A 13,290-nucleotide genomic window follows, 5' to 3' on the forward strand; every position below is an offset into this window, starting at 1 on the left:
CACAAAGAAAAAAAAAACTGTAATCCTAAAGCTGCACGGTATTCCCATAAAATACCTTCTAACAAAGAATTATCTCTGGGATAGTCACAAGCAACCACAAAGGCAAGCAGGGTTGGTTGGAACTTTTTATCAACCTGAGGAGAAAGAAGAAAAGTCATTTGGGCTAGTGATGTTTCTTTCACTGAGGGTATAAATGAGCCAAAGTTGATACGGCAATTTAAGGGGTCGCATCTTCCTGAAGAATGTCAAAGAAAAATGAGTTTGAGGTCTCCAAAGGTACACATGCATGTTTATCATTAATGAACATTATTCTTTTCCTTTTGGAGCAACAAAGACATCTCAGAATAATGAATTTCATTGAATCCTGAAATAGAACCCCGCAGAAGTCAAGACTTAACGATCACCAGCTTCTGCTCTATTCCTTTCAACTTGTAAAGAAATTAGGCACAAAGATAAGGTTCTTGCTGAAATGAGCTACTCCACTGTTCCTTCAACTAAGTTCTATCTTTTCCTGATCCAGAAAGCAAGACAGGAGGGGAGGGTATTGGCCCATATCCATGGGCTGTGTATTATTGCCACTCTCCCTGTATAAAATGGATTCCCTCTTCCACTTCTGGCTCAGCTAAAGTCCTACCCTTTCTAATCAACAAGCACTTATTAAACACCTACCATATGCTACCTGTTAGAGATAAAGAAGAAAAGAAGAATGAGGGAGGAGGAAGAGGAGAAAGGAGGAAGAGCAGGAGGAGAAAGGGGGAACCATCCCTGCCCTCAAGGAGCTTATTTTCTAATGGGAAATAAGTATAGATCTAGTACTGGATGTGGACCTTCCCTCCTTTAGTCTCTCAGAATTTCATTTACATTAACTTTTTCTTCACACTTCTAATCCAATTCATATTGTTATTTGTGTTTGTCTTATCTCCCTTACTAGAGAGTGTAAAGACTGAACTAATGTAATGCTTCTAGCACTCAACAAGGTGCCCTTCACAAAGTGGAAGCCTATTAAAAGCATTTTAGGTAGAATGCATTGTAGAAACCATTGAGGAACCTACAGAGGTAGCAGCCAGAGTGACTGATGGTAGGAGCCTTGGGTACACTAAAACTGTACCCCCTCAAACACTGGCGTGGTGGCCACCAGAAAAACAATCCTGAGAATCTGCCATCCCCCAGGGGGACTTGTCCAGAGAACCAGTGGTGGTCTGCATACTTATGGTCAAGGAGGTCACAGGTCTAACCAATCTATAAAAGGATTTCAGCCACTCCTGAAGTTCATCTTCTGTTGTTCAGCTCATAGACCCAGGTTCCTGCAGGAGGATGTCATTCCTCACCCCAGAGGTTCTTTGATCACTTTGTGAGTTTCACAGTCCATTTGGTTCTGTGGGCATTGCCCTCCTGGCACATGATAGCCTGGCTTTGGCTGGTCTAGATTATCACCCTAAAGATACATTGTATTTCATCTTCCAACCTCACAGCCTGGTTCCTTAGAACTACACTTTCCAATATCAGTCTTATCCACAACAGGAATGTGTTACAGCCATTGTTAAATTTTCAGAAATTAGCAAATGCTGCCAATTGGGGATTCATTGATTAGTTGATTTCTAGAAGATGATGAGAAAAATATTAATATTGCACACTAACCTTGGAGATGGTGCTTTTTGGAGAGCTGCTCGTGCATCTCCTGGCAAGAAATCTGGATCCAACTCAAACAAGCCTGGACTTTTGGAAGGCATGTCACATCTGCCTGAAGATGAGTCTTGACTAAGGATTTCCACTTCTGGGACAGCCTGGAAAAGTGCAACAGCTCATGCAGAGGGGGAGGCGTCGCTGGTGCTCAGTGACAGCTGAGGGATAAATGAGGAACAAAAATGCTGGATTTGAAATCAGAAGCTCTGGTGGCTTTGTGCCTGGAGATCTGGATCTGGAGTCAGGAAGACCTGAATTCAAACTTAGCCTCAGACATTTACTAGCACAGAGTCTGACACATAGGAAGTCCTTTAAAAATATGTGTTTCCTCCTTCCTTCTCTGCTCCAGAATTATTTTCTTCAACAATGACCCAAGTTCTAACATCTATCTCTAAAGAAATAAGACCAGTTTTGGATTCAAATATAAGGTGGAAATAAAATTAACACCCATCTGCCAGAATGGCTATGAAGATCGAATGAGATAATATTTATGAAAACTTAGCACATAATAAGCAGTTAATAAATGCTTGTCTCTTTCCTTCCATAATACTTACTTGTCTGGGTAACTTTGAACATGTTCCTTAAATTCTATGTAACTTAGTCTTGTCATCTGCAAAATTCAGCTAGATCAGGGTTCTTAACCTGGAAGATGTACATTGCTTTTATGTGTTCATTTTAATATAATTGGTTTCCTTTGTAACTATGGTTTTTTGTATTTAACAACATTATCCTGAGGAGTCTTCAGAATTCATAAAATTATCCAAGAGATCTGTGACTCAAAAACGGCTAAGAAGCCCTGAAACTAGGTGATTTCTAATTTCTTAATCCATGAATCTTCTGGTTTCGGTTGCTGGGTTTGCCCTCTCACATTTCTCTGTTTTCTTCCTTTCCCTACCTCTTCCTATCTCTGTGCGACCTCCTCCCTCACCTAATGCTAACCCTTGGGTCTTCCCACCTTTAACCTACACATTCTTGCTGACCTGATCCTTACATCTCGGCTGCTTGGGACTTCCTCGCCATCTCCCCTGGGGTTCACAAGATCCTGGATCCTGATGTGACTGTGACTTAATTTTCACACTGCCTAGGGCAGAAGTTCCCACTGTCTGAATTGTGCCTTATTATTTAAGGCTTTTTTCATTCACTATTTGTATTTCATGAGTGTTAAGATAAACATTTGTGTTTCCTTTCAGATTTCCCTAGAAACACTGGACAAAGCAATTGCTGGATTCGTCGTCATGTCTGAAGAAATGGAGAGAGTGTACAATAGCTTTCTTAACAATCAGGTTCCAGTATTGTGGTCCAATGCCGCCTACCCTTCTCTAAAGCCTCTGTCATCCTGGGTCAAAGATCTCGTCTTGAGGACAGCTTTTGTGGATGTGAGCAAAGTTGTCCTTTGGCTTTCAGCTGAGTTAGTGCCATGGCTGGACTTATACCTAGAACCAGCCCAGGGAGGGTGTGAGGCACAGGGAGGGAAATCTGTGTTTCTTTCCATATTGGGAATGTCCAGAATGGGAATGATCCTATCCCTGCTCAATGACAGTGGCCTGGGAACACTCAGGGGCTAAATGATGTTGCTCACTGTCCCAGACAATGCTCAAATGACTTTAGGAATAATTTTAGGCACTTGGCTTTAACCCTGAGCCACTTACATTGTTTTCTCCATATTCCATAGCTGATTATTATCTATTTTTATCTAGTAGCCAGAACACAAGAAGCACAGTCTTTCTGACTCTTGATGTTTTGGAAATGCTAGAATATCTTGGTAAGAGGGATTATGGCATCTTTTTGGTCATTTTAAAGAATTACTGGAATAATAACCAGTTTTCTGGACTGGTTTAGATACCATCCAGGAAGAGGAAGAAGAAAAATTCAGTTGTCTAGCAACCTTAAGATAGAATATAGGCTACTTCAGCCCCCATACTAGTCTATTCCATTGTTTCTCTTTTCAGTTGTGGCTCAAAAGAGGACAGCCCAAATCATTCTGGATATCTGGTTTCTTTTTTCCTCAAGGATTTCTGACAGGTACAAGTATTTTTCTTAGTTTTCTAGTAGGTCCTGAATTAATAGAGAATCATAGAGTTATGAGTAGGAATGGATCTCCGTAGCACCCCTCAAGGGAGAAAACAAAGGAGAAAACTCAAGAGAAGAATTGAGAAATAGCTACTTTATTAGTTAACTAGGAAAGAATACAGAGAATAAGCAAGATGTTTGGTTAGAAATTTTTTTCCAGTAACCAGAGTAGAATGGCCACTTTTTGACAGACTCCTTAGGAGTTTCTATTTCAATATGCAATTATAATGTCGCTGGGGTCTACTTCTTAATCATCTGAGAAAAGAGAAGTCCAAAAATAGCAGACTTTCCTTAGCTCCCCAAATCCAAGCTCTTCTCAGGATACCTAGAATTTGGGGAAGAACAAGAAAGTCTTTTTTCTTGGACCTTATACTTTGGATAGGAATTGCTCATTATAATCTGAGTCCTAGAATTTCTGTTCTGCTGACCTAATGTTCTTGGGTATTTCTTTAGTATCATCAGGACAAAGAAATCTAGAAAATGGAGGGGGGGAAATCCCTTGTTAATATGTCTGTTCCATTAAGGTCAGCATCAGGAAATTTCTATAAGATATTCCAATTTAGCCAGTCCTGAGCTTCCAATTCTGAGTCCTCTGCAAATGGCAAAAAAAATAATTATAATAATATTTCATATTATATATTTACATACACACATATAATATTTCATGTTGTATATTTATATACACACATATAATATTTCATATTGTATATTTATATATACATATATAATATACATAAAATTATATATGTAATCTCGGCTATACTATTTTCACAAAGGACATATGAAGTCCACAGTGCTTTAACCCAGAGGAATTACACTCAAAAGGTTGGAGTCCTAGCCTTTGGGGCCAGCTGCTGGTAGAGAGATTTGACTAATGGTGATTCTCAGCATCTGCTCAATCCCCCAATAAGATACCTCTACCAACAAGTGGACAACCCCAAGGATAATGTGGGCCAGAGGTAAAAATGCAGAAGAGCCACCTTACCCGTACTTTTCTCCAATAGGAACTCTGCAGAACCACGCTCGAAAATACAACTTGCCCATAGATGAACTTAATTTTTGCTATAACGTTGTGCCTGTTTACCGAGACCAAGCGCTGGTGATCGAAGCATCCAGAACTGTACAGTTTGGACAGGAGTCACCCATGGATAAGGAGGTATTGTTCCTTCTGGCCACGGAGGACCAGAGACCTTGTTGAATCCACTTCTGTTGACTGAGTCAAATTGCTCCCATTGCACAGATTCATGTGCATGCTGTAACACACATGCCTAAGTCACAGGTGTCAGCTTCTCAGCTCCATCCATGGCTCGGTTTGAGAACACTATAGCATAATGGAAAAGGGTCTCAGGAAGGAGTCAAAAGACAAGGGGCCCCCTTTCCAATTCTGCCAAGACATGCAAGTGTATTGGATTTAAGTGAGGGAAGGCTGGACAAGGTAGCTGAAGAGTTGTTTTGAGGATTGAGTGGAAATAATATTTGTAAAACACTTTATATCCTTAAGGCACCACAGAATGCATGTATACATATGTATGTGTACTCTATAGTGTTTGTATGCATATATATACAATTATAGACATCTATAGACATATGATATTGATAGATGATGTTTATGCAGATATCTATAGAAATGGTAGATTGATAGATGTATGATAAATAGATAGATTAATGGATGGATAGATGCATGCATGTAAAGAAAGATGGATGATAGACCGACAGATGCTTGTAAAAATAGACAAATGTATGATAAATAGATGGATGGATAGATGATGGATAGATGGATGGATGGATGGATGGATAGATAATGTGAGATACATGTTGTTCCTTTTGAGTATGTATTTGCTTTGTTCATTCCATTTAGAACTTTGCCCAGTATCCGGCCCCATTACATTGTGAGGTCCTGGAGGGCTCAGAAACTTTTTGCCTTGTTTTGTCTGAGTTACTACTGCTGCTGTTGCCTTTCTTTGTAACCCCAGCACTTAGCCCAGTGCCTCACACATGTAAGTGCTTAATAAATGCTAGCTGACCGCCTGACAAAAGAGGTACTTTTAAAATGCTTATTCCTCAAGGTCACACTTCCAGAAATGCACCCACTGGGTTTCTGTGCTCATGTTTCCCTTTCAGTTGCCATTTCCTGAGGATGGCGTGCTGGTGCATGGAATGTTCATGGACGCTTCACGCTGGGATGATGAAAACATGGTTATAGAAGATGCTTTGCCTGGACAGATGAACCCCATGTTGCCCGTGGTACATTTTGAGCCTCATCAGAACTATGAACCCATTCCCTCGCTGTATCACTCTCCACTCTACAAAACTGGAGCCCGAGCAGGGACACTCTCCACCACTGGTAAGAACTTTGTACATCAACACAAAATGCAACCTGAATGTTGTGATTATGTATATTTCTTTCTCACAAAGGACCCAAAAAACCAATTTCAGACATAATAGGATAATCCCAATTTCTAACAGTGAGATGGTGCCATGGGCACTGAGTGCTGGATCTGAAGACAGGAAGATCTGAGTGCAAATGTATTCTCCACCACTTCCTAGCCATGCGACTTTGAACAAGTCACCTGCCCTCTGTTTACCTCAGTTTTCTCATATGCAAAAAGGGGGTGATAATATCTATCTGCCAGAGGTGACGGCTACTATTGTTGTTTGTCCTTGGTTCTGATGGAGGACCAGGACCTCAAAGAGGTGAAACCAAGACATGAAAGTGAATTGGACTGAACTGAGGGAGGGCTGGGCAAGGAAGATCACCTGCAGGGTTGTTTTAAGCATTATGTGGAATAATATTTGTAAAGCACTTTATACCCTTGAGGAACTACAGAAATCCTCATCAACATCAATATTATTATTATCTGGCTTCCATGGCTACCAGCTGGAAAAGGGTATAGGAGCAAGACTACCAGACTCAGAGACAGAGGATCTGGATTCAAATCCAAGCATTGTTACTTCCTACCCTTACATCTTTAGGCAAGCATTGGCTTCCTCATCTATTAAATAAAAGTTTGGATTTGGAACAGAGGATCTGAGTTCAAATCCAACTATCTTGCTTCCTATCCTTACACCTTTAGGCAAGCATTGGCTTCCTCATCTGTTAAATGAAAGCTTGGATTTGGATCATCTCTCTATCTCTGCAAGTTCCAAGTCCTGTGATCCATGAAAACTAAGACTGTAACGAATGGGCAGAGGCCCCGTGGGAAAGACATAGGAAGCCAGTCCCATCTTTAAAATCACAAACAAAGCAAGTGGACCATTAACTGAACTTAAAATAATAAGTCACCTGGCTACTCAAAGGGCAAGCTTCAGGCTTCTGATGATGCTCAGTGTTGATAATGGTCTTTTAATGCAAGTTTCTCAGCATTTTACCAACACTGAACATTGTGCAATTTGGGGGGCTACATTAACACTGAGAACAAGCTAGCTCCTATTAACATTAACCAGAATTCAGACACATTCAGACATTGCCAGAGCACATTATTGACACATTTACATAGCAGAGCTTGTTACTGATTCCCTCTACCTATGTGATCTTGGGCACTTATCTGGGCTTCAGGTTCTCAAATCATAAAACAAGGAAGTCAGACTAGATGATAATTAAGGCCCCCACCTCCAAAGTCTAAATCTATTATTTAGTGTCAGAGAGCCCCCAAATCTATTGCCATTTTTTATCACATTATTGCTTCCCATCTCGGGGGAGATATGAGGAGCCCCCACCTAAGCTAAAAAAAAAAATTATAGAGTTCCTCCTCATGTGATTATAGTTGTCATGTTGGTGTCTACTGTTTGAGGGGGAAAACAACATAATAACAAATGGTTATTATGAATTCAATGACAGTTATAAATGAATTTGTATCTTTTTCTTCCTATTAGAATGCATGTTCCTTGAAGGCAAAAGATAGTTTTGCTTTTTCTTCATATATGACTCTTCCACGTCTGAGATTTTGTGATTTTCCATTTGTTTATTGAAAGAGCCTTTGGCTCATTCATGACTCCTCTTCTGTGGGTTAGATGCTAGTTTATTAGCTCTCCATGAACACTTCTCACCTTGCTGCCTTTCTCCTGCGACAGTAGTGATTCTCCAGGTCCACAAGTCTCAGCTGGGTCTTGTATCATTTGTGTCTTGCGTCATTCTGCCCTGATTCAGTCAGAATCCAGCATCTGCTCGGAGGGGCCCACCTAATGTAGGCACAAAGTAACTCTCTATCGCTCTGGGTCTTATAGGACACAAGTTTCTCACTCCCACCATGGTCACTTCTGGCTTCTACATATAAGAGGCAATATTCATCTAAACTTTGAAAGCTTTTCAAAATTTCATATATTATCTCATTGGCTATTCACAATAGCTCTATGATAAAAGGTAACATTATTACCATCATCATTTTAGAAATGGAAAAACTAAGAGTGAGAAAAAGGATAAATGACTTGCCTGGTCACATAACTACTAAGTGTCTCTGGCCAAATTTCAATTCACATCTTCCCAATTCCAAGTTCAGTGCTCTGTCCATTACACCACACCTACTGAATGGCACAGGGAGTTTCCCCACCCAGAAATTAAATCCCTCAGTGGCATTTCAGTCTGCCCATTTTTAAAATGAGAAGGTTGAGGCACAAAGTCCAGCCATAATAATCTGTTATTTGAAATTGGTCCCTTGAGCCTTTAGCCTCGGAATTCCACTAGGTGGAGAAAAAGAGCCAGGATTGGGGAAATCAGAAAACTACTTGCATGATTAAGCTTCAGGGTCACTTCAGAAGGATCTGGTTCAGTCATTACCTCTTGTAAAACCACACGTTCAGGGGGACCTTAACACTCTGTTGCATTTCTTTTTAATGATGTCAGCAGCAATCTAATTGTCGTTCAATCATTTTCCAGTCATGTTCCCCCCCCCTTTTGGGGTTTTCTTGGCCAAAGACATTGGAGTTGTCTGCCATTTCCTTCCCCAGCTCATTTTACAGGGGAGAAAACTGAGGCAAACCGAGTGAAGTGACTTACCCAGAATCACACAGGTAGGAAATGTCTGAAGTCAGTTTTGACCCTCAGTTCTTCCTATCGCCAGGCTCAGCACTCTATCTGCTGGTTAAATCTAGTTAAAGCATGGTTAAAAGTCCCCTCCTGCCCCTTGGGTGTCTCTCAGGCTGGAACTACTTACTTAGTAGGGTTTGAGCTCTAGGATGAGAGATCCTGAGCCCCTTTCCTGTAATCTTAGAGCCATGCTAAAATTCGTAGAACCTGGTACCTTGACACTTCAAACAAGAGTAGCCAGTCCTCCAGTTTGGGAGGTTAAAGTGAATAAAAAAAAAAAAATCAGGCAACGCCAATGAGGTCCTAAGATTAACCCAAATTAGTTTGTTTTTTAATATGACTTGAGGACAAAGCATCAAATAAGCCTCCAGAGTAAATCAACAGAGCAGATAGTAAATTCAACAGTTTAAGACAAAATTGTATTTGTTTAAAAAAAAAATTGGCAACACCAATGAGTTCCTAAAAATAATCCAAATTAGTTTGTTTTTTAATATGACCAAGTGCAATGCAATTGTAAGAATCAGACAAGCCTCCAGAGTAAATCAACAGAGCAGACAGTAAATTCAACTGTCTAAGACAAAATTGTATTTGAAAGGCAAGTGCACTTGAGAAGCGGGTGCCCTAATGGTCAGAAAGGCAGCTTGGGGGTCAAGAAGAAAGGGTTCAAGTCCAAATTCTGGCACCTACCAGCTTGGCCGAGTCGCTTAAGTTCCCAGTAGCTCTAAATGGTAGAGAAGATGCTCTCTCCATTTGTAGAAGGAAATTCCTCTTCTGTGACTTTTAAACTCTTTGGAACTCATAATCAAACAAAACAAAACCCAGTGATTTCTGGAGATCACATATGATAATGAAGGGAGAGAAAAGATTTCATTTTCTGATTAGAGTCCAAGCTCAAAAGCTAATTTTTTTTTCCTCTCTGAGGTGTCCATAAAGTGGCTATTTCTCTTTCTCCATCTTTTCCTGGGAACAAAACCTGAGTGATCCAAGAGGAACCTGACTCCTGGGAGTATCTTTTACTGTGAAATCTTCGGTCACATCCCTAGCCTAACACACAAAGGGCATGGCTGGAGAGCCTGTTGTGATACTTAAGAGCTGGCCTCAGAGCTGGGTTCCAGTGCAGCCTCTGGCTTTCACTGGCTGTGTGACGTCACTTTACATCTCAGTGCCCCTAGGCCTCTCTCAGGACAATTAGCCATAAAACAGATAAAGACCTGTACTAAAGAGGTTTTATTGGAAGCTCCACCTCCTGAGGAAGTTGTGGATACATCCCTCCTTACCTCCCCCCAAAAATGTAGCAAATGTTTACTGAGTTATAACAAGAGTCGGCATTTACATGATGCTTTACAGTTTGTAAAATGCTTCCCAAATATCTCATTCGATCATCAGTAACAACTTTTGGAAGTTAGTGTTACTGTTTCCATTTTACAGATGGGAAAACTGGGTCTAAAAGAAAGTGGCTTTCCCATAAACTCACTACTAAGAATGTGCCTGAGGCAGACTCTAGCTCCAACTCTAGCTCTCTCTCGTTGAATTGAGGTGAAACCCAATCTTTCTTTCCTGCCTTTCACACTTCTTCAAACCATCCTCCATCTCTCCCTCAGGGCTCAGCTTGATTGGCAGATAGGGCTTCATGGGGTCTAAGGGGCCAAAAACCTAAGTGGGGAGAGTCAGGTTCCTCAGGAAAAGATGGAGAAAGAGAAATAGTCACTTCACAGACACCTCAGAGAGAAAAAAATTGGCTTTTTGAGCTTGGACCCTAACCAAAACCTGAAATATTTTTTCTCCCTTTATCATCATATGTGATGATAAGTCATTGGGTTCCTTTTTGTGGTTAAGAGTTCCAAAGAGTGTAAAAGTCATAGAAGAGGCCGTATAAATTCAGGTCAGCAGAGAAGGCACATGGAGCATTTTTGTATTTGTTTGTACGTTGCCTTCTCCACGTAATTGTGAGCTCCTCAAGGTCAGGGACTATCTTTTGCCTCTTTTTGTATCTCCAGCACTTAAACACTGTTCCTTGAACATAGTAGGTGCTTAATAAATGTTTAATTTGTTAAATACTTAATGACTGGGCAGCTAGGTGGGACGGCAAACTAAGTGCCAGAACAGGGGAAGACTTTTTTGTGAGTTCAAAAGCAGCAAGTCACTTAGCCCTTTTTGCCTCAGTTTCCCCATCTGTAAAATGAGCTAAAAAGGAAAATGGCAAACCACTCTTTGCAAGAAAAACTCATGAGGTTATAAAGAGTTGTACACAACTGAAAAATGACTCGGCAATAATAAATGTTGGTTAACTGATTGATTGATTGGTTGGGAAAAGGCTTAGTGAGGGACATGGAAGGAAGCTTGACTTTCTCCCCAAAGAGCAAGGGTGAGACCTATAGCTAAGCGCTCCTGGGCTGGTCTTAGCCCCGACAGCAATATCAGCTCCCATGTTTGTTCTAGAAATCCAGTCTCAGACCCTTCTCTGTGACCTTGGACTTAACGTCCATTTGTAGCTCCTTTTCCTCAGCTGTAAATTGAGGCTAATAATAATAGCACTGAACTCCTAGGATTAAGGGGGGGCTATTTGCAGCAAGTGCCCAGCACTATACCTGGTCCAGTCCCTCTTCTGACCCCCCTCTCTTTAAAAAGCAGTTTCTCTTCTTCCTCCACGGGCCTGGGTTCTCTGCTCGGCCCCACACTGGATGAGTAGGCTGTACTCCAGCCTCTGGGGAAACCTCCACCTGAATCCTGGGGCTGAGGTTAGAAGCATCTTCGAAACCATGTGGTCCAATCTACTCCATCCTACAGATAGGGAAACTGAGGCTGGAGAGGGCCCAGGGCCCCCCTCAGAGACCATCCAGTCTAACCCATGCTTTTCAAGGATGGAGAAATCCAGACTCACAGAGGTACAGTCCAAGGACACATGAAGAAGGAGCCTTTCTTAAATGTTCTTCCCACTACAGGAGAATCGCTTTAACAGATTTCTTCTCATTTCTTTAACTAGGTCATTCAACTAATTTTGTGGTGACAATCCTCTTACCATCCGAGAAACCCAATGACTACTGGATAGCCAAAGGCTCCGCTCTGCTGTGCCAGCTGAATGAGTAAGGCAGCACGATGGTCCAAGAAGTGCGGAAACACATGCTGGTGGAAGAAGCCCTGTACGTATAAGGGCCCAAAGATGCTGGCCGGTCACTGGGGCGGTCACTGGCTCCGGTCAGACACGGCACGTTACCAGTGACTTGATTTTACAATAAAGGAAAGGAAATTGTGATTTTTATTTCTCTTCAAATTCAGAATAAAATAACTCTAAAAGTTTCTTCCCGTTGTGTTTCTTAGAATAATCCTAGGACTTTTTTCTCCCTTTTGCTCTTTTGGACACTAAGGGAGCAGGAAGAGGGGAACAAGGAGCGAATCTTCCCTAAGCCTAAGGAGAGAATGTGTTTCTGTATCATAAAGTTACTCCAGCTCCATTTGTCCAGTCCATTCTCCCAGCCAGGATGCTTAAAATAAGCCTGGCTTTGGAGCAGAAATAAGCTTCATCTCTGTGAAGAAATTGAGATAGAGGAGGGAGGCAGGAGACAGATCGAGGTGGAAAACCCGCCCTGCAGCTCTTTGGGACCCCTCTAGTGCTTCCTCATCTATAAAATGAGCAGGTGATATTGGGTGACTCCAGCTCTGACACACTAGGAGCACTGTGTGCCTGAGTTTTAGGTTAGCATTTCTCAGCCAAACTAATGGAAAACATTCTCCTGGGGGAGGCAGGGAGAGCCTACAGTTCTCCTGGATTTCCTTTATCTCCTTCGGGAGAACCCGAGGGTCTCCTCTCTTCCCCATCAGCCGCAGTCTCTGGCTCTGCAGCCTCACTTGGGGTACAGCAAACACAGAAAAAAGACCCTAAAATAAGGGTCTCAGCTGCACCCTCTGTCCCCTCCGCTTTGGAGATTGGAATCAACTCCTACAGAACTGTACCTACCCAGGAGCGAGGGGAGCATGAGCCGGCTCTCCCTCCTTGCCCTCTCTTCTCCCCCTTTGCCCTCTCTTCTCCTCCAGCTTCCTTTTCTCTCCCCTCTATCTCTCATGTCTCTCTGTCTCTCCATCTGTCTTTCCATCTCTGTCTCTCTCATCTGTGTCTCCTCTCTTCTCCTTCCTCCCCCATCTCTCCCCTTCTCTCTCTCTCTCTCTCTCTCTCTCTCTCTCTCTCTCTCTCTCTCTCTTTCATTTTCTCTCTCCCTCTAATTTTCTAATATATGCACTTCTCTGTGTAACAACTACATTAATGAAATTTTCACCCAGAATTATCTATTCTACTCCTTGTTTTGGCAAAGTCAAATGACTCATTTTATAGAAAACTGAGGTGCAAAGAAAGTTAAGTAAGCTTACCTGACGTCACACAGAGTTTGAACCAAGATCCTTCCTAGGACTCTTCATATCCTGAAAAGGAAGGAGGGCAGGGAGGAGGGAGATTTTATCCAGCCCCTGTTAGATTCTTACAGGAGCTGGGGAAATGGAACTAAACTTTCACTCCTTGGAAT

General features: G+C 41.8%; 1 protein-coding gene across 1 annotated transcript in view; it reads left to right on the forward strand.

Moving 5' to 3' along the window:
* DNAH6 (dynein axonemal heavy chain 6) overlaps nt 1-12,064 on the forward strand; it is a 189,518-nt gene extending 177,454 nt beyond the window's left edge. The window contains exons 72-76 of the mRNA XM_031949760.1: nt 2,874-3,059; nt 3,633-3,705; nt 4,758-4,909; nt 5,875-6,097; nt 11,760-12,064. Of these exons, the coding sequence (XP_031805620.1) occupies nt 2,874-3,059; nt 3,633-3,705; nt 4,758-4,909; nt 5,875-6,097; nt 11,760-11,863 (738 nt within the window). The 3' untranslated portion in view covers nt 11,864-12,064. The remainder of the gene's footprint in view (nt 1-2,873; nt 3,060-3,632; nt 3,706-4,757; nt 4,910-5,874; nt 6,098-11,759) is intronic.
* The last annotated feature ends 1,226 nt before the right edge of the window (nt 12,065-13,290 follow it).

This window comes from Sarcophilus harrisii, chromosome 2, assembly GCF_902635505.1.
Source record: "Sarcophilus harrisii chromosome 2, mSarHar1.11, whole genome shotgun sequence".
In the NCBI taxonomy this organism is placed as follows: domain Eukaryota; kingdom Metazoa; phylum Chordata; class Mammalia; order Dasyuromorphia; family Dasyuridae; genus Sarcophilus; species Sarcophilus harrisii.